Source organism: Chionomys nivalis, chromosome 11 (assembly GCF_950005125.1).
Source record: "Chionomys nivalis chromosome 11, mChiNiv1.1, whole genome shotgun sequence".
NCBI classification, from domain to species: domain Eukaryota; kingdom Metazoa; phylum Chordata; class Mammalia; order Rodentia; family Cricetidae; genus Chionomys; species Chionomys nivalis.
In genome coordinates this window covers 25179057-25203230 of record NC_080096.1, presented here as the reverse complement: position 1 = coordinate 25203230, position 24174 = coordinate 25179057, and the positions used below count along the sequence as shown (strand labels likewise).

Sequence of the window (24174 nt, the reverse complement as noted above, 5' to 3'; positions counted from 1 at the left end):
CTGTCTCTGCTTTCTTTCTTTCTTTCTTTCTTTCTTTCTTTCTTTCTTTCTTTCTTTCTTTTTTTTTTTTTTTGGTTTTTCGAGACAGGGTTTCTCTGTGGTTTTGGAGCCTGTCCTGGAACTAGCTCTTGTAGACCAGGCTGGTCTCGAACTCACAGAGATTCGCTTGCCTCTGCCTCCCGAGTGCTGGGATTAAAGGCGTGCGCCACCACCGCCCGGCCTGTCTCTGCTTTCTGAGTGCTGGGATTAAAGGCATGCACCACCACTGCCCAGCATGTAACTTTTGTGTTTTGAAAGCGGGTCTCACTAAGTAGCCCTGGCTGTCTGGGAACATTATGTGTAAATGATGCTGGCTATGCGCCTCCAGCTTTTACAGCCTAAATTTTGGAATTACAGAGTGTCATCCCAGCCAATTAATTGTTATTTTATTTTTTTGAGACAGTGTTTCTCTATGTAGCCCTCAATGTTCTGAAACTATACATAGACTAGGCTGGCCTCTTAACTCACGTAAATATACTTTCTTCTGCCTCCCAAGTACTGGGATTAAAGTTATGTGCCACCACCCCGGGCTCTCACCCAACTAATTTTCAAAGTCACTTATCTGTTCATGAAATGTTAAGTGGAGAGAATAAAAAGAAAAAAATCTCAATCAATCTGGTGGTTGCACGCCTTTAGTCCCAGCACTTGGGAGACAGAGGGTGGCAGATTTCTGACTTTAAGGCCAGCCAGCCTGGTCTACTGAGCCAGGACAGCCAAGGCTACATACAGAAATTCTGTCTCGAAAAAACAAAACCAACAGAAAAACTTATGCTCCTCTCTCACGATTTGTGTTTTAAAATGATTATTGTATACACACATGTAGTAATATCTATCTCTTTCACCCCTATGTAGGGATTAAACTGAGCCTTCTGCATGTCAAGAAAGCCATAACCACAAAGACTGTGTCCTAGGCTCTCTAACCCACTTTTCCTCTTTGACAAAGACTGTATTCGCTTAAGCCTAACGGCAAATTTTATATAGTACTATAACAAACGTGTTCCCATTTTTGTTTTTCCCTTTTCTTTTTCTTTTTTTGACGTTTCATGTGACACAAGCTGGCTGCAAACTGAATGTAGGTGATAATGTAGAGATACACGAACGCCTGACCATTCTGATTCCACCTCCCAAGTGATGGGCACACATGCCAAACCTGATAGCCTCCGATGGGGTTTTAATTAAATAAAATCTTTGTGGTTAAACTCTATGAGACTTTTCTCTAACTTCATTGGCCCGGCACAAAGAAGAGTTAGATAGCAGGTGCTCAATTTATAACTTTGAACTAATGAACAACTTCTTCTGGACAGGAATAGCGGAGTGTTCAAAGAATAAAAGAGCCGGGACATTTGATTTCACGGGGAAGTTGCGAGGCATGCCCATTCAAATTTCTTCCAACAAATCACAGAGGCGTATTCACAACTCCTCATCCCTTCATAGGTCAAATGGAAAACTTAGCCCCTCCCTTCCTCCCGCCTCTCTCGAAGGAGCCAATAGGGAGGATTAACGGGTCATCATCAAGTACTGTACTTGCTATTGGCTGAGCGAACTGTCAATCTAGGGAAGGCGGGCCAAGCCGAACTGGCCTATTTAAGAAGAGGACAAAGGCGGCGCGCAGCTTGTGTCGTCCGCCATTTTGTGTGAAGCAAGGTGGCATCCACGTTCCCCGAGCGACTTCTCCGCTTCTGCCTCAACCGCCCCTTGACTGCAGCTATGTCTCGGGATCGGTTCCGGAGTCGCGGCGGTGGCGGTGGCGGCTTTCACCGGCGTGGAGGAGGCGGTGGACGCGGCGGCCTTCATGACTTCCGCTCGCCGCCGCCCGGCATGGGCCTCAACCAGAACCGCGGCCCCATGGGCCCGGGCCCTGGCGGCCCGAAGCCACCGATCCCGCCTCCGCCTCCGCACCAGCAGCAGCAGCAGCCCCCGCCGCAGCAGCCCCCGCCGCAGCAACCCCCGCCGCACCAGCAGCCGCCGCCGCACCAGCCGCCCCATCAGCAGCCCCCGCCTCCGCCGCAGGACTCGTCCAAGCCCGTCGTCCCCCCAGGCCCCGGCGCTGCGCCCGGAGTGAGCCCTGCGCCGCCTCCCGCCGGCTCGGCCCCGCCCGCCAATCCCCCGGCCACCGGCGCCACGCCGGGCCCGGGTCCCGCTCCGACCCCGCCGCCCGCCGTCACATCCACTGCCCCCGGACCGCCCCCGCCATCGACGCCGACCAGCGGAGTGGCGACTACCCCGCCACAGACCGGCGGCCCTCCGCCTCCACCCGCCTCTGGCGCCGGGCCCGGGCCTAAGCAAGGCCCAGGCCCGGGCCCGGGCGGCCCGAAAGGCGGCAAAATGCCTGGTGGGCCTAAGCCCGGAGGTGGCCCGGGCATGGGCGCTCCCGGTGGCCACCCGAAGCCACCTCACCGGGGTGGCGGGGAGCCCCGCGGGGGCCGCCAGCACCACCCGCCCTACCACCAGCAGCACCACCAGGGGCCCCCTCCCGGAGCGCCGGCAGCCCGCACAGAAGAAAAGATATCCGACTCAGAGGTGAGTAATTCCACGAGCGAGCGGTCCGTTCCCCTAAGATGGCGGCGCCTTCCTACCCTCGGCGTTTTTTTTTTTCCCCCCTCCGCCACCCCCCCCCGCCCGCGGCAGCCCGGGCCTCCATTTTGTTGCCTGCCGGAAGCGGGCCTGCGCATGCTCGCGAAGGCGGGGCTGAAGTCCGGCGGGGAAAGTAGTTTGCGTGGGGATTGGCTTGCAGCAGAAATGCTCCTCGGGAGGGCAGCTGTTCGCTCAGCGGTGGGATGCTGGAAGCAGGCCGTCCCTTGGGAGCGTTCTAGTGCACTTCAGTGATGTTGGAGAGTGTCAGTGAGCGCAGTTCCCGTCTTCATTTTATTCTCTTAGATTTATTTGTTGACGTCAGCATTCCTTGTTGATTGGCATTTGCTGGTAAAGGCGGGTGTCTTTAAAGCAGTTTGTATGATCACGGCTTCTTTCTGATGGTAGAGTTGGAGATCCTGTTGGGTCCCCAACCTGACAGTGTTTGTATGGAAAAAAAGAATCGTTACGAATGGGTGATGTGGCTTATTTGGGACAACCAGAATTGGTTTTGTTTGTTTTTGTTTTCTGCTTTGGTGTCTTAATTACAGTTTTCTTTATTAGGGATTTAAAGCCAATTTGTCTCTCTTGCGGAGGCCTGGAGAAAAAACTTACACACAACGCTGTCGTTTATTTGTGGGGAACCTACCTGCTGATATCACAGAGGATGAGTTCAAAAGACTGTTTGCTAAATACGGAGAACCCGGAGAAGTTTTTATCAACAAAGGCAAAGGGTTCGGGTTCATTAAACTTGTGAGTGTTTTTGGTTGTCTTTTACATACGTACTAGAAAGAAGTGTTATAATTCATATTTACTTCTGTAAACTCTTGAAGGCTTGGTATTAAATGTAAAGAATTAATTGGCCTTTAAGTTTTTCACCGTCGATACAGATCAGTATAGTGTGTATTGGGAAAAAGAAGCAAAGGCAGACCTTTGGCCCTCGGGATGCTGGGAGGGGCTGCGAGAAGACGATGCTTCAGTTGAGTTTTGGAAATAGGAAGGGTATTATACATTCATTGGCCATTGCTAGGTTTGGAACGGTTTACAATGTTTCTGATATTTACAGGAATCTAGAGCCTTGGCTGAAATCGCCAAAGCTGAACTTGATGATACTCCCATGAGAGGTAGACAGCTTCGGGTTCGCTTTGCCACACATGCTGCAGCCCTTTCTGTTCGGAATCTTTCACCCTATGTTTCTAATGAACTGTTGGAAGAAGCCTTTAGCCAGTTTGGTCCTATTGAAAGGGCTGTTGTAATTGTGGATGATCGTGGAAGATCTACAGGGAAAGGGATTGTTGAATTTGCTTCAAAGCCAGCAGCAAGAAAAGCATTTGAAAGATGCAGTGAAGGTGTTTTCCTACTGACAACGTAAGTTGTCTTTTGTTTATGAGAATTTTTTTTTTTTTGTCAATTTGGGGAATAGTTAAAATAAAGTTGGAAGGAAGTTAAGGTGAGGAATCATTTCTGTTACTAGGACTCCTCGCCCAGTCATTGTGGAACCTCTTGAACAGTTAGATGATGAAGATGGTCTTCCTGAAAAACTGGCCCAGAAGAATCCAATGTATCAAAAGTAAGACTAAGCTTTTTAGTACTCAAAAGAGAAGTTGGTACTTTTATAATTCTGCTTAGAATTTTTTTTGTTTCGGTTTTTTTTTTTTTTGTTGTTCTTGTTTTTTTTTGGCTGTGTATCTCTAGTTGGTGTAGGCCAGGCTGATTAAAACCTTGACCAAATCAAATCCTGATTTCTGTCTCCCAAGTGCTGGGATTATAGGTGTGAGCCATTAATCCAAGTTTTAGGAATATTTTTTACAATGTTGCTTGAGTATGCTTAATACAGATTTCTGGCTTAGACAGATTTGGGGGGTTTGGGGTGGAGTAGCTTTGGGTTTTTGGAAACAAGGTTTCTCTGTAGCCTTGACTGTAAAAAGACCAGGCTGGCCTCAAACCCAGGAATCCACCTGTCTGCATTCTAGAATGCTGGGATTAAAAGTCTGTGCCAAGACAGGGAGAACTTGAAGTTGTTGGGTTATTTTTAAGTACATTCATATATGATCCAGATAAATGCTTAAAGTGCATGAGATCTGCTTGGTGTTGGTGGGAAAATTAAGCCTGGATGATAGAAAATGGGGAAGGTGGTGTTTCTTTCCTACTCTGTCTTTTAATTTTTTTAAATTTAGACTTAGGACCTCCCTGTAGACCATACTGGCCTAGAACTCGTACACCATCATCATGCCTTTATGTTATATCATAACTTACTCCTTGATTCGATACAATTTAGATAAATAATTCATGGTTGCATTTATATCTGTCTAGGAGGCAAGTTCCAGGCCAGCCAGGGCCAGTGAGACTTGTCTCAAAAAGTTGGAGATTAAAGCAAAGGGCTCAGGGGAGTGAAAGATCTTGTTGACAGAAACCCTTTTTTTTGGTTTTTCGAGACAGGGTTTCTCTGTAGCTTTGGAACCTGTCCTGGAACTCACTCTGTAGAACAGGCTGGTCTCGAACTCACAGAGATCCGCTTGCCTCTGCCTCCCAAGTGCTGGGATTAAAGGCGTGCGCCACCGTCGCCCAGCCAGAAACCCTTTTTTAAGCGGTGCTTACAAAGTACAGTTTAGTTGTGTTTGTTTTTTTTTAACACAAGGTTTCTCTAGCTTTGGAGCCTGTCATGGAACTAGCTCTTGTAGACCAGACTGGTCTCGAATTTACAGAGATCCATCTGCCTCCTGAGTGCTGGGATTAAAGGTGTGCGCGCCACCACCGCCCAGCTCAGTTTAGTTTTTAATGTGTGTGGATGTTTTGCCTGCATGTATGTCTGTCCACCTTGTGTGCCTGGTTCCCAAGGAGGCAAGAAGAGGGTGTCATAGCTTTGTGGATGCTAGGAAGCAAACATGGGTCCCTTGGAGCAAGAGCTGTGCTTTTTACTGCTGAGCCATCTTTCCAGCCCTTTTAACCATAGCTTTCTGATTTAACTTTTGTGTTTCTTAACATAGTTGAGCAGAGTTGCAAGCTGGGGATCTTAACAATACAATAATATAAGGAAAGGATCCTGTGTTGTGTTTCTTTGTTCTTGGTACTGGGGATCAAGTCTAGGGCATTGTACATTATGTTCCATGCTTATACAAGTGTAGTTAAGTTTTTTCAAGTCAGGGTTTCTCTGTACTTCTGGCTGTCCTGGAACTCAGATCTGCTTGTCTCTGTCTCCCCAAGTGCTGGGAATTAAATAAAGGTCTAGTTTAAGGTTTTTTTTTTTTTTTTTTTTAAAGGAAGTCATTCTCAAATTGGCTTTATATAAACTTTGCTTTGTCAGGGAGAGAGAAACACCTCCTCGTTTTGCTCAGCATGGCACATTTGAGTATGAATATTCTCAACGATGGAAGTCCTTAGATGAAATGGAAAAACAGCAAAGGGAACAAGTTGAGAAAAACATGAAAGATGCAAAAGATAAATTGGAAAGTGAAATGGAAGATGCTTACCATGAGCATCAAGCAAATCTTTTGCGCCAAGGTAAAAAAAGCCTCAGAATTTTACTAGTAAGGATCAATTGACATTTTGAAATGGCCAGAGCCTCACTAACATGAATCTAAAAACATTAATTCCCAATGCTTAGATTTGATGAGACGCCAGGAAGAATTGAGGCGCATGGAAGAACTTCACAGCCAAGAAATGCAGAAACGTAAAGAAATGCAGTTGAGGTATAGTGTTAAATTCAGCCTTCACTTCTTCTACCTTGTAGACAAAATGTACTAAGTGCACGTGTGCATTAGGAAAGCTTATTCTTTCAGAATGCTGCTGTCTGTAGGTGTTATATAGACTTTGAAACTTATATTTAACCTACACTTTGTAAAATTCTAATACAAACCACCACTAACTCTCTTTGAAAGAAGTCATTGCCTCATAGCACTAGCTCGAGATCCCTTTCCCTTTGCCTTCGAACACTCAGTTTTAAAGGTTGCTAGCCTCTTAAGTATAAATTGTAAATGTAGAGATGAAACTTTATGCACCTGAAAAACATTTGTAGGCAAGAGGAGGAACGGCGTAGAAGAGAGGAAGAGATGATGATACGCCAAAGAGAGATGGAAGAACAAATGAGACGCCAACGAGAAGAAAGTTACAGCAGGATGGGCTACATGGACCCAGTAAGTTTTGTGTTGTAGCATAATTGGAGCTGTCTTGTGGAGCCTAGCCTGTAGTACGATGAGCATAAAAAAAATCTACTTATTGTAAATGTATCTCTTGGTGCAGCTGTCTTGTATTGTGTGGTATTAGATCACATTTCACGTAATTTTGTTTGCTTGGGTTTTTTGTAGTTATTTTTTTTTCTTTGTGTAACATTTGACTTCTAATTTACAGAGGTCCACCTGCCTTGACTCCCCAGTGCTGGGATTAAAGGCATGCACCACAACTACTCAACTCCCTGGAGGTTTTTTTTTTAAGATTTATTTTATTTATTATGTATTACAACATTCTGCCTCCGTGTATGCCCGTACGCCAGAGGAGGGCGCCAGATCTCATTACAGATGGTTGTGAGCCACTATGTGGTTGCTGGGAATTGAACTCCCGGATCTCTGGAAGAGCAGTTAGTACTCTTAACCACTGAGCCATCTCTCCAGCCCCTCTCCTTTGTTTTGATAGTCTAACCAGTTTTCACGACACTTGCATACCACAATCAAATAGAAAAACATGCTTTTTTTGAGGCACGGTCTTGCTATGTAGCTGTGGCTGGCCTGAAGTTCTCTATTCTAGGTTGGTGTCAAATGGTGATCTACCTGACTCTGTCTTCCAAGTGTTGGAGTTTGTGACTCCCAAGCCCACATAAATTTCTTTTTTTTTTTTTAAAAAGATTTATTATGTATACAACATTCCTTCCATGTATGCTTACATACCAGAAGAGGGCACCAGATCTCATTATAGATGGCTGTGAGCCACCATGTGGTTGCTGTGAATTGAACTCAGGACCTCTGGAAGAGCAGTCAGTACTCTTAACCGCTGAGCCATCTCTCCAGCCCCCCCCACATACATTTTTTTTTTTTTTTTTTTTTTATTTTCGAGACAGGGTTTCTCCGTAGTTTTTGGTTCCTGTCCTGGAACTAGTTCTTATAGACCAGGCTGGCCTCGAACTCACAGAGATCCACCTGCTTCTGCCTCCCGAGTGCTGGGATTAAAGGCGTGCGCCACCACTGCCCGGCCACATAAATTTCTTGTGATGTAGGTTTCACATATAAGTAAGAGTTATTTTTTTCCTCCCGCAGAGAGAAAGAGACATGAGAATGGGTGGTGGTGGAACAATGAACATGGGAGGTAAGTGAGAGAATCAAATTAAGGGCATAACCCTGAGCAACAGTATTCTGTTGGTATAACCACTGTTTTTGTTTCCTAGATCCCTATGGTTCAGGAGGCCAGAAATTTCCACCTCTAGGTGGTGGTGGTGGCATAGGTTATGAAGCTAATCCTGGAGTTCCACCAGCAACCATGAGTGGTTCCATGATGGGAAGCGACATGGTAATGTATCCTATGGGATATAGTACAAAGGAAATTCTTAATTTCATGATTTAAGTGTTTGTTTTTCCTCTCCCTTTTCTCTCTTTTTAAGTAGCTGACTGGACTTTTAGTTCCCCCACCGTGTAACTATATACAATACTGAGGACTACTTTGGCAATGTAGAACTATGTGTGTGGTAACCGAAACAGATCTGGTTGCCAACAAGGAGTCAATGCTGTTGTATGTGGAGTTATCTTTGGCAATAAGTAGATAGGTGTTTTCCATTTTATTGTCTGTGCACTATTGAACCTTCAGTGCATGGCAAATCCAAATTTTAGATGGTAGATATGGTTTTTCTTTGTCCAAGTGAGAGAAATGGCACAGTGCCATTCTTCAAGCTGGTATTTGCCATAAGTAGGAATCAGTCAAAAACTCAAGGCTTGTAGCCTTAAGCATGTTAAAAGAGTGACAGGTAGGACTTTGGCCTATAATTGGTGTGGTTTCTATTTCTAGCCCATGAAAAAGAACTTGTCTAGTGTTTTGACTCGTCGTATCCCATCTGTTGGGTCTCTCTGTAGGTAACATCTAAAAGAAACTGATGTTTCTACTTTGCTACAGGGTAGCAAAAGTCAACAGTAATTCAAGCATACTGATTGTGTGCATTCGTTCTGAACCCCTTGATGCAATCTTGATTTCTCTATAGAGATAGCCTGTCAGGTGCTTTACAACAGCAAAGTGAATTCTGGTGTGAGTGGCTATACTGTAGAGTGCTACTTAGGGAACTGGATTTTGGTGGGAATAAATTTTTGCAACTAAATTGAATCTAAATAATTCACCGGTAGGCTTTTGTCACAAAGGAGCTTCATTTCATAGCTCAGTACTTATTTTCTAAGTAGGTTTTAGTGTGAGGCCTCATTTAAAACATTTTAAGTTAGCTTTATAAATGGTTGGATATAGTGCTGTTAGGTTTCATCAAATATAATTAACATTTTGGCCTTTCTAGAAGACAGGTGTATATATCAAATTTGTTGACTAGTTTGACATGTATTCTTTAAGTTCTGTCTAGAAAGAGGTTTATACATTTAACAACTATGAGTTCTTACTTAGCTATTGTAATATAACTCTGAAGCCTCAATTTTTCTTTTTAGCTCTTTTATAGAAGCCATACAGATTTGAAGATTTTTTTTTTTCTTCCCAAAAGTAACAGATCAAAAGTAGCTTGTTCAAGCAGTTCTGTAGTGTTTCGTTTTAAGTTGGTAGGAACAGTTAAAGCCTGGTGCATTCTTTATTTTTTATTTTCAGTAATGACCAGTAACTGGGTTATTTTGAGTAGAATTGTAATGGAATGCCTGTAGGGTTCTCTTAGGATATGTGGGTTTCATTTTACTTCTTGTTTAAAGTGAAAGTCCCTAAAACTAGATGGAGTAGTGAAGTCACTCTGCTTTAATGCAGTCACCCTAGTTTGGTGATAGGTTTGGAGGATAACCTAAAACATGGATTCATAGCAAAGTGGCAGTGCACTCCAAAACTAAGAAAAAGTTGGACTTTTGAATTGGTGGGCTGTATATTGTGTTTGTAACAATGCAGAAAGAACCATACTGTGCATGTCAGTGTCTGGTTTCTAGTGATGGCTCTGAAGTGTGATGTGCTGTGAGACTGTGGCAACATGAGTTTTTGATCAAGGTACTGTGCCGGTTAAGTAAAAAAAAGTCTATTAGGTGCTATTTTTGTGCTTTTTCTTTCGTAGTCTGGTAGCATTTTATTAAGCTTCATTTCAACCTTTTAAGATTTCTGCAGCTTAGCAGATGTGTCTTAAGATCTTGAAAAGCACAAGGTTTCTTACGCAGCACATGCCACTAACTGGTGAGTAGGTTCTTGTCACTTCGCTGAGTGAGTTGCCTTTGTCTGATTGGGCTTGTTAGGCTTGGAGATCATTTTCTATTCATACCTGGACAAGTGTTTTCAGCGGATTAATCTGATGTGAATTTCTTAGAACTCATTTTGGAAATGGGTTTTCACATCTGCACTAATTCTTAAATTTTTTAGCACTACAGGGAAGATCTATTCTTTGAAACAGGTGTATGAGAATGGCTCAAGTGGGAACATACCACAAGGCATGTATTATCGTAAACTAATTTTCAAATTACCCTTTTTTCCTTTCTATGTTCCCGGTACCTGTGGATCGACTCATTGGTGATTGTATCGACGAACGTTGACTACGGAACCTTCTAAAATATTTACTTAACACACATGGACATCAACTACATTTAATGAACTGTTAATTTACTGTTCCAATAGCGTACTGAGCGCTTTGGGCAGGGAGGTGCGGGTCCTGTGGGTGGACAGGGTCCTAGAGGAATGGGTCCTGGAACTCCAGCAGGGTACGGTAGAGGGCGAGAAGAGTATGAAGGGCCAAACAAGAAACCCCGATTTTAGATATCTAGGCTTTCATTCCAGTTTGTTTTTGTCTTTTCTTGTTTAGATACCACTTTTAAATTCTTGCATTTTAGTAAGAAAGCTACCTTTTTATGGATGTTAGCAGTTTATTGACCTGATATTTGTAAATGGTCTGTTTGGGCAGGTAAAATTATGTAACGCAGTGTTTGCAACAGGAGAAAAAAAATTCTTTTTATTTACTTTTTTTTTTTTTAAACTGTATAATGTTTCTCAAGTTAATGGCAGTGTACCTTGTGCCACTGAATTTCCAAAGTGTACCATTTTTTTTACTGTGCTTCGAATAAATAGAAAAATAGTTATAATATTGATCTTCAACTTTGCCATTCATGCTTCTATGCACATTTAGGCTAGGTATTCCACTTGAAAAGCATGAGCGTGTCTAGGCCTTTGAGTGGCATATGCCATTTCTGGGAAATGTATCTGGAGGCTAAGTATTGCTTTCTGCAAATGGTTTTCTCCCCCCTTGTTTTAAAAAGAAATGCATATTGAAGTAGTTAGGATTTCTTTGGCATTATAGGAAGCAAGCTGGTGCTAAGCATTTTTAAATGGTTATTTTAGAAAAGTTGAACTGTAAATCTTAATTCAGGAACATGTATTAAGATTATGGAATGGGTATAAACTACTGGTAGTGAGAGAAAGGGGGTTTGGTTAAACGATCCCTTATGGCCCTATCTATGATCCTTTCCTTGGAAGCTTTTGAAAATGGAAAGATCATCTTGTTGCGTTTCCCCTACTGTTTTGTTTAAACAAATAAATCCCAAGCCCTACAATTGGCTTGTATTGAACTTTTGCATTTGAATTAAAGATTGTTAAACATGAAGCCTTTCATGTATTACTTCAAGTGATTTAAAAGATTGGGATTTAGTCTGAAGAGTTAAAGGTTAGTTAACTATAAGATAGGTTTAGCCTTATTTACTTTTAACATACACCTGGTTCTCTTTTAAGAGGTAGTTGACAAGAAGTAGGATTGCCAATAACCACTCTTAACTATGGAGTTGACCTGACCTGTTTTTATATCATTCTTTTTAACGTAGTACTAAACTTGGAGAGAGTTGCTCAGGCTACATAGTATAAATACTCTTTCCTCCCACTGTAAGCTTGGGGGTGTTTCTATGATGTTAGTTGATTGTCAACGTCATTGAATTTCTCATTAGAACAAGAGACTTTCTGACTTGATAATAATAAAGTAGATTGTTTACTGTTGTCTTTGAGTATAATGGGAGCTTGATTTTCTTCCCAGTGTAAATATGTTAAGAGAAAAATCTTCTAACAGTATGTAAAGGAATTGAATGACTTGGCTCTGTTCTTAGTTACATTTCCATTCAACTCTATACATTATAGAACTTGCACTATGAAATGTCTTCATCCTTTTCACCTCTATCCTTGGTGCTAATTGGCAAAAGAAATTCTAAATCACTTGCTGAGGTTGAGTATTGTGCTTGAGTACAAAAGGAGATCTATTGTGAAAACAATTGAGTACTTCATGAATAGGAAAATACCGTAATTTTTAAAAGTTAACACTAGTGGATGATTATAAGGATGCCACCAAATGGTTTTATGATTGACAGGTATATGGTGTATTAAGAGAGAAAATCTCCTTAAGAAATACATTCATTTTTCTTCACCAGTACACTTGGAAATAGGTAGTTCCATCATAATTTTAGCACTCGGAAAGTTTTTGGCCCAAGTGAACAATTGATGGTACATAAAGGTTTTCTGTATGGAAACAAAGGTCTGGATTTGAAAGGAGGTCATTTAGTTGAATTGTGTAGTAGGGACCATAATAATGAGAAAGTTGAGGGGTGTTCATGGGACACCCATAGAGGGTGAATTTGAATGTATGTGGGTGGGGGCTGGAGGGGAAATGGGAAAATCTGCCTATAAAATTAATGTTTCAGTTTATTTTTCAGATTACATGCCTTTCTTTATAAGGGATGCTGGCACAGACCCCTAAAATAAGCTTTTGGTAGTAGTATACCTTTGAAGAGTGGTGAAGGATAATTTCCTGAGGTTGTGGCTTTTGATAGCCTTTATTGTGGGCTGTAGAGTTGCTAAACAGTGTTTAGCAGATAAGGTTGCATAATGTCAAGCAACATTGACTTTGATCAGTGTACCAAGGGTTTGTAAACTACTGAGACTTAAAACAAGTCTTACATGTGATAGTTTTAGCCTAAGAGTGAATTTAAATCAACTGGAGCAGTTGAACCAAAAGCTAAAAAAGAAACTTAGGATGGGAGGGGGAGGTAATAGGATGTATTTTTAAACATTTTCTCTCGGAAGAAATCACCTGCCCCTATTTCTTCCTTAACTTCCTCAAAATTATGTTTGTAGGATACGACCAAAAATTTTTCTCCTTTTAAAAAAGTTTGATTCTCAACAGAGAGGTGGTGGCATATGCCTTTAATCCGAGTATTCGGGAGGCAGAGGCTGGTGGATCTATGAGTTTGAGGCCAACTTGGTCTACAAGAGCTAGTCCCAGCAAAACTAAGATACAGAGAAGCCCTGTCTCAACTCCCCCCTCCCAAAAAAAAGGTTTTAATCTCTTAAGACAGTGATATATTTGATAGGCATGCTATAAGCTGGACCCATTGACATACATACATACATTATGTGGTGAGAGCATATTCTCTTGTCCTTAGGACAGTAAGTTCCTAAGTACATTAAAACCCACCACTCTTTATGTGTGTTGTACCACTAATACAAACAGATAATCTGGGGAATCTGTAGTGATAAACCTGTGAAGTTCTTACAAGTGGCATAGCATGGCAGATAAAAATTTTAGGTATTTGGCTTGGGCAAGCCACACAAAGTTGTGGCGGAATGTTTTGTGGTGTTCTTGGACTGCAATTGTGCACTATTAAAGTAGTGGCCTGCTACATAACTGCGTTTAGCCAGCATTTCTGCAGTGCGTAACTGTGAGGAACGTAGTACCGCAAATGGCAATGGACATTAGGACCCGGATGTAGTATTCCTGCTTGCTCCAAGATTCTCATTGCCGACTGCATACAGGTAGGTAACAAGCAATATAATCTAACTTGGTGACTTGCTATGTGCTTTTATTCAGTGGGCATTCTGACATCACACTTCTGACAGTGAAATTACAGTGCAGCACCTGATACTTGTATGATAAGCTAGGTTAATTCAAAATCGGTGTGGGGTTAGATCTGTAATTTGTTAGGAAGAATTCAGTGTTGTTTGAGATCTCAGAAAAAAATGCAAACTTGAATCTGGTGTGTCTTGAAGTTTTGTGGATTTCTTTAGTTACATTATAACTGAAGATAAAATGGAACACATCTGGTGGTGGGGGAGGGAAACAAACCATACTTGACCTGGGGTGCTCATAGCACCTTGGAGAAGACTTGTAGTATGTGACAATTAGTCTCCTTAGTAGTAAAACTTGGTCTCCCATTGGTCAGCAGTGTCTAATTCCATGATGCAATCTTGGTAATTTGTTTTGCAAGTTGAATAAGACTAAATGACACAGGGTTGGGGGTGGGTTTTTTTTTCTGGGTTTTATTTTTTGTTTCTTTTTGTAATGTGATCAAGTTTTTCCAGATATGGGCTTCATGGGAACACTTTTACTAACTTGGGCTTAGATGGGAATCTTATGAGCAGTTCAAGTTATGTGGCTTGTCTAAGTATGTTTATACTCTAAACTTGGGGGAAAGTAGTGTGAAACTCTGGCTTTCCTACAGTTGAAAACATTGGGAATTGCTCCCCACCATAAGACTTCGTCGTATTCTGTAGAATGAGTGCATTGTTCAGAGTAGCTCTTTGAACTTCGTGCCCTAGTTTTAGGGATGTGATTGATTACAATCCAAAATGTTTAATAATAATCCCAGGAATACATAAGTCTTCAAAGCATTTTCCTTTGTTGCTTAGGACTTGAGCTTTCTATCCACTGTTCTAGACCCTAATCAGTTTAAACCTTGGTGTTTAGTAGGTAGCGTGCATGAGAAAACAGCTTCCACTCATAATGCTTCCTACTCTATAATTGGAAATTTGTTTCCTTTTGCATACGTGCCGCTGAAAACGTCAGGACTGTGAGAATTTTCTTTCACTGTATCAAGAAAAATGGCTTGCTTTTGGTCAGGCAAGTCAGATGGTGGGGCAGATTGTATTTACTCCAAGCAAACAACTTGTGATTACTGATAGATGAAAACAATGGTGACTTAGTTCCTTATAGGATACAAACCTACAGTGTGACTTGAGTATCACTCTCCTGCCTGGAACCCTGATGTGGGGGTATTGCAGTGTCATAGTCTGTTAAATCGGTAGCACAAGCTTGCTACCGTGACTCAGTTTGCGATTTTCAATGTTAACAAGAGCTCAGGTTTATTCTGAACAGTAACAACTTGTAGAGAATATACTTGATACAATATATGGACTTATGATATTTGGGGTGGGTGCTTTTTTCCCCCCCATTGTTCTGCTTTTTAAGATTAGGCTTTTGTACTTCAGAATGAGAAACCATTAACATAAGTAGATTCCGGCTAGTTTAATTTGTATGTAGGTGTAAATTGTGCATCTTACAGTATATTGGGGTTTCGAACCACTCAAAAAAAAAAAAAAAAGACTGGGAATTAAATGGGTTTCAGTAATACTATATACTGAGGTGCTTGCATTGTATTTCATAACCTTGTTGCAACCAAAATAAATGCTTTTATTTTTTTTTTAATGAAAACCTAGGTTCAGAGGTGTGATGCCAGAATGTATTATCGTACTGTTAGGCCCTTGGAGCAGATCCCGGTGCTTTCTGAAAGATGAAAGAGATACAATGGGTGCTCTTGATAAAAGGCTGCTCGCAGCCTACCAGCAATGCATACTCTCACTCGCCCTAATGAAGAGATGCGTGTGATTAGTTTTGGACTTTAATGGGGGTGCATGTCTCCTATTGTTAATCATTGTCAGCTGCAGTGACATGATCCACAGTCCTGCATTTACTGCTGCCTTTGTGTTAATGATTTTGGATAGGTTTTAGAGCTCTGGGGTGTTTGTTCTGGGCCTTTTCTTGGTTTTGGCTTTAGCTGATAATGTTTAGTGCTGTCTAGCTAGTGCAGTTCTCAAATGGCTCCCTACTAGGGAGAGAATCCAGAGGATTTAACTGCTCCTTTATCATCTGTCATTGCTGCTAGATAATGATTGGCAATTTTTTAGACGCAAATGTGGAAATCTCAACAGCTGTTGATAACCAACCATAAAAATAGTGTTTTGAACACCAGTGCTAGAGAAAAAATTGAAGATGAAAAGGGCCTGGACATAGAATAGGGATAATTGGAGAATGGGGAAAGAATGCAAAACGATATAGTATCCCTTATGGAGGGTCCATGTGCAACAGAACTATCCCATATACCTGTGGCAGTAATGATGCAGGCAGGAAGAAAAACCTGGAACTTGAATTTAAGGCTGAGCTTTCTGTTTCTTGTGTACCGTGCCAGGCCATTGACTTCTCCCTCAGAAAAACTTTCCTCGCTGTTCCAGTAAGGCATAGCTTCCTTGCCCTAACTTTAAAACACAGTGAGGACTTGGAGGACAAAGATTGAGGCAAATGCATAGGATTGCAGGGTAAAGAACTGCAGTGTTGTGTGCTGTGGGAAAAGGGCCAAAGCACTCCTGGAGGTTATTCTAACCTAGGGATGAAAGCCATAGCAAATTGACTGGGGAAGCAGGGTGTGCTGTAGAGCTCATGGCTCACTTAGTAAGGTAGACGTTGTCACACACCTTCACATAAGGGATAGTATATTTTGGGTTGCAGTCAAACTTCATTGTGCTCAGACTGGTGGAAACGGAAATGAGGCTTTTGCATTTTAAAGAAGATAGTCTTCATCCTAATTCTGTCATCTACTTAGTACTTACAGAAAGAATAATTTTAGATTCCCCCCATAAAGTTTCTTCCTTTTTTTTTTTTTTTTTTTTAAGTGCTACAACTTATTCCAGTCTTTAATCTCTGGAATTTTGCTCTTTTAAATTTGGAAGTTAACTAGCATTTTTCAAGCCTTTATCTTATACCCTTGTCTTCCATATTAACATATTCTTATTATTCTTTAGGTGAGAATGATTGATGTTGGCTGATTTTGGAGTCTTTACTTGGAAGTAAGTATCCTTCGAAATGTGAGTTTTAGGACCTGAGTTAGAGCCTTGATGTTAAATTCTTTGGTTCTCAAAAATTTACTAATATGTGTGAAAGTTTAGGAATTTGGAGCACTTGCATTGCGTACAGCCTCATACCTGGCTTTGATTTGTAGGGCCTCCATGGGACTACCCAAAACACTCACACATTAAAACAATTTTAAGTTGGGCAGTAGTGGCCTACTCTTTTAATCCCGGTACTTGGAAGAGGCACCTAGATTTCTGAGTTAAGGGCCACATCTACTACAAAGCTAGTTCCAGTACAGCCAGGGCTTCCCAGAGAAACCAACCCTGTCTCAAGCTACAAAAAAGAACAATTTAAAATTCTTAGCAAAAGCCGGGCGATGGTGGCGCACGCCTTTAATCCCAGCACTCGGGAGGCAGAGGCAGGCGGATCTCTGTGAGTTCGAGACCAGCCTGGTCTATAAGAGTTAGTTCCAGGACAGGCTCCAAAACCACAGAGAAACCCTGTCTCGAAAAACCAAAAAAAAAAAAAAAAAAAAAAAAATTCTTAGCAAAACCTCAAAATGCTGCTTGCTTAAAACAAACATCACCAGTTACAAAGCAAGCTTGAATTCAGAGAGGAAATAAAGCTGTGCTTTTACACAGTGGTTGCAGGATTCAGAGCTGCCTTGGTCTTTGCCACATATATCTATGCTGTGCATCTATATTGTGTGTTATATATTGTATTTATGATGAACAGTTGTTCAGGGGCTGGGGAGGTGACTGGATTCTTTCTGAGGTTCAGTTCCCTACAAAAACATGGAAGCTCACAACCATCTGTGTTGAGATGTGGTACCTTTTTCTGGCATTTAGACATCCTTACAGAACACTATATATACACATAAAAAATTTGAAAAGAGAAAGTGTTCAGTCTTTGCCCCCAAAATTACTTTTTGTTAATACCAGTACAAAATACAAAGGCTAAAACTTACGGGATATAATTTAAATCTTGTTTTATAGGTGGAATAAGATGTTTGTTCTCAAGATACCACACAACATGGGCCAACCAAGAAGGAAATTCGTGTGTTTAGCCTGAAAGACTGTAGGTAAGTAAAATGGTGGTCAGATTTTGATATCCTTGTTTGTACTGGGATGGCATGGAGCTTGCTGTGAAGTAAAACAATGAGCTTTCATTTAAATTTTTGGTTCTCCTTCATCCAGACAACTGGGATTATAGGAAGGTGTCACCAAACTTGGTGTGGCGCAAAGAATTATTAAGAACTTAGTGGAGCCGGGCGGTGGTGGCGCACGCCTTTAATCCCAGCACTTGGGAGGCAGGCAGATCTCTGTGAGTTCGAGACCAGCCTGGTCTACAAGAGCTAGTTCCAGGACAGGCTCCAAAACCACAGAGAAACCCTGTCTTGAAAAACCAAAAAAAAAAGAACTTCGTGGAAACTGTTAGGAAGACCCCTGATCTTGTAGTTTAAACTATTTGCTACTACAAAACTTCTACTAATTTCTTGATTTTTAGCAGGGTTAGGAAAAATAGGTTGATGTTAGACCTTAGTAAATTGTTATAAATTTTGATACTTTGTTCTTTTGGATTAATCATATTTTTTAATCGACAGGATCAAGTGAGAGCTGTATCAGAAAATGAGTCAAGATGAAAGAGGAATGAACTTACTGACATTTAATAAAGATATTTTAAAAATCTTGATTGTCTTTTGTTCAAGTAGGGCTGTTCTTTGAATTTGTCTGATTTTTGTGCCTGAAGGTAGCAAAGATGAGTTTTCAAAATTGGTGTCCTACACATACATGATTAAACTGGGGCTTAGCAGGGTTACAAGAAGACCCAATGAAATCTTTCTTATTGGTGCTGGAAGAACAGGCTAGTTAGTTGGCTTAGCTAAAGCCTGAAACTTAGCAGATATTTTAGCTAGTCAGGTCTTACATGTGGGCAAAGAAAAGAAAAGGGCTAGCTAGACTATATCCCTCAGAGAATTTCAAGAGATTAACAACCTAGAAAAGTGGGTCAGGCCAGGGAGAACTGGCTATCAAAGCTCTTTGGCAATTTTTAGGAAAGTTGGTTAAGTCTAAAGGTCAGGGTGCATAGATCTTTTGTTTGTGCAGAAGACCTAGGTGCAGTTCCCAGCACACCTATATGAGGTGGTAGGTAACTCCCAGTTGCAAGAAGTCCAGATGTGGTTTTGTTACTCCTCACAGCAGGTCCTCTCCTGTAGTATTGTACATTGATAAATGAACATTTGTAAAATTGTCAGTGCTGGGAAAGTCTTTTGGGGAGGGGGGTGAGCCTTATGCACTGCTAGTAAAATACAATTGTGTGGCCAGTCAGAAAACACCTGGAATTGCCATGTTCAACTAATGTTGACAAGTGGGATTGCATTGAGTATTTCTCAAGTATCCCTTACCCTAGACATGAGTCTTAACTATGAGCCTAATAGAAAGGGATGTGATTTTTTTTTTTTTCCCTATGAGACAGGGTTTCTCTATGGTTTTGGAGCCTGTCCTGGAACTAGCTCTTGTAGACCAGGCTGGTCTCGAACTCACAGAGATCCGCCTGCCTCTGCCTCCCGAGTGCTGGGATTAAAGGCCTATGCCACCACTGCCCAGCCAAAAACCTAAAATCAGTCATTACAACATTGAGTGTTAAATTAACAGTATGCTTATGAAAATGGCCAGTACAAGATGATGGGGCAAAAGCAAACTGAGTAACAGCCTGAGAGAGGGCTAAGAGGAAATGAGAAGGAAAAGTGATACATTTCACTTAATACGTATTCTTTGTTTTAACTGGAAATAGTTTTTCTATTACATAGAAGTTCCCCTCCATTTACTCCTTCCAGATCCTCACTCACCCTTTCTCATTAGAAAAGAAGCAACTAAGAAGAAAAATAGGTCCAGGTGGTGTTAGGTCCCCATATTCAGGGACAGGAGGATAGTTCGAGGCCAGTTTGGTCTACAGAGCAAGTTCCAGGACAGGCTTCAAGGCTACAGGGAAATTCTGTCTTGAAAAAGAAAAAAGTAAAAATTGGTTCCTTAGAGGCAGGTGTAATCACTTAATTCAACTTGTTCTCTAGAGATACCTTAATAGTCTCACTATTTACTTACCTAAAGCTAGGCAGCATGACAAGACCCTGTCACGTAGAAATGACAAACCATGTCTGAATTTGACTCAACCCCTGCGAAATGACCAGTGCAATTAGTGATTCTTTTGGGTTAAAACATTACTGTCAAAAGCATGGGGGGGGGGGCTGGAGAGATGGCTCAGTGGTTAAGAGCATTGCCTGCTCTTCCAAAGGTCCTGAGTTCAATTCCCGGCAACCTATAAAAAAAAAAAAAAAAGCATGGGGGGGTGTGAAGGACTTGGTTTCACTTTGCTGTTTTACAGCACAGTCAGAGGAGGAGCTGATGCAAAGGCCATGGAGGTCTTACTGTTCTGTAAGATTATGTAAGCAATGTTCTGTCTGCATGCATGCCTGCAGGCCAGAAGAAGCCACCAGATCTCATTACAAGTTGTTTTGACCTACCATATGGTTGCTGGGAACTGACCAGGACTTCCAGAAAAACCTAGTGTTCATAACTGCTGAGCCATCTCTCTGGTCCACCCCCTTCCCCAACTGCTTTAGAGAGGATAAAAGCTCCAGCCCTAATATTTTATTATAAAGCTTTTATTGTACTATACACACTGGAAATAATCAAACCAACTGAGACAAGGTCTATCAAGCCAAGACCTTACCAATATGACTGGTCTGCTGATTATGCTAGCCTGTTTGCTTTTGGGACTTCCTGTCTCTGACAAGCAACCACCTTAACTGGGAAACCATGGTCCTAGGTCCCATTCCCACCACCATTTAGAAATGTTTTTCGAGGGAGGGTTTCTCTGTAGCTTTGGATCCTGTCCTGGAATCCTGGCACTTGCACTATAGACCTGACTCTTGACTCCTGAGTGCTGGGATGAAATGCATGGACCACTACTGCTCAACCATTTATTTTAAGGTAAATATTTGTTTTCTTATCTTTTTTTTTTTTTTTTTTTTGGTTTTTCGAGACAGGGTTTCTCTGTGGTTTTGGAGCCTGTCCTGGAACTAGCTCTTGTAGACCAGGCTGGTCTCGAACTCACAGAGATCCGCCTGCCTCTGCCTCCCAAGTGTTGGGATTAAAGGCGTGCGCCACCACCGCCCGGCTGTTTTCTTATCTTTTGAGACAGGGTTTCTCTGTAGCTTTGGGGCAAGATTTATAGTAGGATTTAAAATGACATTTTAACATCTGCCCTTTAAAATTATTAAATATTTACTGTGCATTAGTATGAAGTTACAGTTGTGAGATTCCATGTGGGTTCTGGAAATTGAATCCAGGTCCTCTGGAAGAGCAGCCAGTGCTCAACCACTGAGCCATCTCTCTAGCTTCCATCTATCTCCCCCCCTTTATTAATCCCCTTTCATAGATAATTGACTTTTTTATTTTTAAAGACAGGATTTCTCGGGCTGGAGAGATGGCTCAGTGGTTAAGAGCATTGCCTGCTCTTCCAAAGGTCCTGAGTTCAATTCCCGGCAACCACATGGTGGCTCACAACCATCTGTAACCAGGTCTGGTGCCCGCTTCTGGCCTGCAGACATACACACAGACAGAATATTATATACATAATAAAATAAATAAATAAAAAAAAAAAAGACAGGATTTCTCTGTATAACAGTCCTAGCTGCCCTGGAACTGGCGTTTCAGAGCAGCCCAGGCAGTCCTTGAACTGAGAGGTCCACCTGCTTCTGTATCCCTAGTGCTGGGATTAAAGGTGTGCTCTAAAGGGGCTGGAGAGATGATTCAGAGGTTAAGAGCACTGGCTGCTCTTCCAAAGGTCCTAAGTAAGTTCAATTCCTAGAAACCAGATGGTGGGTCACAAGCATCTATGATGAAATCTGGTGCCCTCTTCTGCTGGGCAGGCATACATGCAAGCAGAATACTGTACATAATAAATACATCTTTTAAAAAAGGGTGCATCATCATTGTCCAGCTTTTTTAAAAAAAGGTGGATATATTTATGCTATTATGCATCATTCCTAAAGACACCTTATTTAAGAAGGACCAGGAAACTTCCAAGACCAAGAAAAATAAAATTACTGTTGTACTGTTATGTAAGAAGTGATTTCTTTTAGAGAAAATACTTCTTTTACAATTATTCATTTAGAGAATGTGTGTGTGTGTAAGTCAGAGGACAACTTTTCTCTCCTTCAAGGGAATCAAACTCAGGCCTGCATACATATACATCAAACCTAAGGAACTGCAGAGATGTGCTTTTCCAGAGGATCCTGTCCTATTCAGAGCGCCCTCATGACTGCTGAGAGCCTTCTGCCACTCCAATTCTAATGCCTGTGACATGAGTCCCCCCAGAGACCACCAGGAGTTCGAGTTCGTATGCTGAAGCAAAGAGCCTTTACTGCAAGCTTGAACTTGGCCCCTCCATTCGTTCCAACGCAGAGGTTGGATCAGAATACTGAGCTCAGTTGTGGCAGGATTTTAAGTTGTAAAGGATGGGGTGGGGTAGTGAAATTCTGGGTTCAGGTGGGGCTTGAACTCCTGATTGGGCAGGAGTGGGGCAAAAGGAGTCTTGTCAAACAGAGATTGGTGTTGACGTTGCAAGAAAATTGGCAAACTATATACGTTACGTAAGCTATCTTTAATGTTCTGGAACATTGGTACTTGTTTGTCTCAATTCTGATTAGTCCCTGGTTGGTGGTTGTTGTAAGGGTGAGGCCTAGTACCTGTTTTGCTAGCCTATAACCTGTCATGGCTGCACTGATGTTATGTTAGGCCTCTTCTGACTTCTTCCTACTCCAGACATACATATTATGGAGCACAGACATAAAACACTCATATATACAAAAAAACCCGCCCCCCCCCTTTTTAAAATATTTATTATGTATACAATATTCTGTCTGTGTGTATGCCTGCAGGCCAGAAGAGGGCACCAGACCCCATTACAGATGGTTGTGAGCCACTATGTGGTTGCTGGGAATTGAACTCAGGACCTTTGGAAGAGCAGGCAATGCTCTTAACCTCTGAGCCATCTCTCCAGCCCCCTTGCCTTTTTTTTTTTTTTTTTTTTTTTTGGCTTTTCGAGACAGGGTTTCTCTGTGGTTTTGGAGCCTGTCTTGGAACTAGCTCTTGTAGACCAGGCTGGTCTCGAACTCACAGAGATCCGCCTGCCTCTGCCTCCCAAGTGCTGGGATTAAAGGCGTGCGCCACCACCGCCCAGCGATTTTTTTTTTTTTTTTTTTTTTTTTGGTTTATCAAGACAGGGTTTCTCTGTAGCTTTGGAGCCTGTCCTGGAACTAGCTCTTGTAGACCAGGCTGGTCTCAAACTCACAAAGATCTGCCTGTCCTTGCCTCCCAAGTGCTGGGATTAAAGGCATGTACCACCACCGCCTGGCAGTACTAAAGGATTTTAAAGAACCTTTCAATATAGTTACCAATTTGCAATATACAGAAAGAGTTGTTTTGCATATTGAAATCACTAAATTAATAACATGATATAGAATTGTCTTCATTATTTATTCAGGTACAAAATACAATCAGGAATAAGCATCGCCCCATATACATAAAACACATCTAATCCCATACAGGCCTGCCAGGTCCTCTAGCACAAGGGAATGCAGAAATCAAACAATTATTGATTGGAAACGTGCTGAAGGCCTCAGAATTTCATAAAAACAATGTGTCAATAGCAAATGTTTTAAAAAAGACTTTTCTAGCTGGGCAGTGGTGGTGCACGCCTTTAATCCCAGCACTTGGGAGGAAGAGCAGACAGATCTCTGTGAGCTTGAGGCCAGCCCGCTCTACAAGAGCTATTTCCGGGATAGGCTCCAAAGCTACAGAGAACCCCTGTATCGAAAAATCAAAAAAAGCAAAAAACAACAAAAAAACCCTTTTCTTTCACATGTCAACAAACCAAGGAAATTATAAGGAGATATCCTACTTGTTCTTTATACAACCAAACACCACTACCTACAGGAAGTTACCCAAATGGTACTCAAAGGAATGAAATCTGGCAGATGGATGTGTTCCATTTTGTAGAATTTGGAAAAAATAAGCACACCACATCACTGATACCTATTCAGGTTTTCAATGGGCAACAGTTTTAAGTTTGGAAAAGGCTGATTTGGTAATCACACATTTACTAGATGTAATAGCCATCTTGGGTATATCTGTACAAATTTGGCTGACATTGCTCCAGCATATGTTTGTAAGAAAATGAAACAGGGGTTGGAGAGATGGCTCAGAGGTTAAGAGCACTGACTGCTCTCTTCCAGAGGTCCTGAGTTCAATTCTCTGTGTGTATGCCTGCAGGCCAGAAGAGGGCACCAGACCTCATTACAGATGGTTGTGAGCCACCATGTGGTTGCCGGGAATTGAACTCAGGACCTTCGGAAGAGCAGGCAATGCTCTTAACCACTGAGCCATCTCTCCAGCCCCTGGAACTAGCTCTTGTAGACCAGGCTGGCCTCGAACTTAGAGATCCGCCTGCCTCTGCCTCCCGGGAGTGCTGGG

General features: G+C 42.0%; 1 protein-coding gene across 2 annotated transcripts; it reads left to right on the top strand.

Moving 5' to 3' along the window:
• Positions 1-1618: 1618 nt before the first annotated feature.
• On the top strand, positions 1619-18329 carry Sfpq (splicing factor proline and glutamine rich). 2 transcript variants are annotated; one of them, XR_009057968.1, is made up of 12 exons: positions 1619-2559; positions 3175-3363; positions 3677-3978; positions 4085-4180; positions 5915-6111; positions 6215-6299; positions 6626-6743; positions 7857-7905; positions 7985-8106; positions 16591-16635; positions 17635-17720; positions 18243-18329. XR_009057968.1 is itself a non-coding variant. In XM_057783608.1 (10 exons), the coding sequence occupies exons 1-10, from the start codon at positions 1747-1749 to the stop codon at positions 10519-10521; spliced, it is 2109 nt and encodes a 702-aa protein (XP_057639591.1). In that variant the 5' UTR covers positions 1620-1746; the 3' UTR covers positions 10522-11745. The 2 variants fall into 2 exon arrangements, 1 of the variants encoding a protein (XP_057639591.1); XM_057783608.1 differs by lacking the exons at positions 16591-16635; positions 17635-17720; positions 18243-18329 and adding an exon at positions 10384-11745 and having other exon boundaries at positions 1620-2559.
• The last annotated feature ends 5845 nt before the right edge of the window (positions 18330-24174 follow it).

Coding starts and splice junctions, on each gene's coding strand:
- Sfpq (XM_057783608.1), top strand. CDS start 1,747: ATGTCTCGGGATCGGTTCCGGAGTCGCGGCGGTGGCGGTGGCGGCTTT. Junction 2,560..3,174: donor AAAAGATATCCGACTCAGAG/GTGAGTAATTCC, acceptor TTTCTTTATTAG/GGATTTAAAGCCAATTTGTC. Junction 3,364..3,676: donor GGTTCGGGTTCATTAAACTT/GTGAGTGTTTTT, acceptor TGATATTTACAG/GAATCTAGAGCCTTGGCTGA.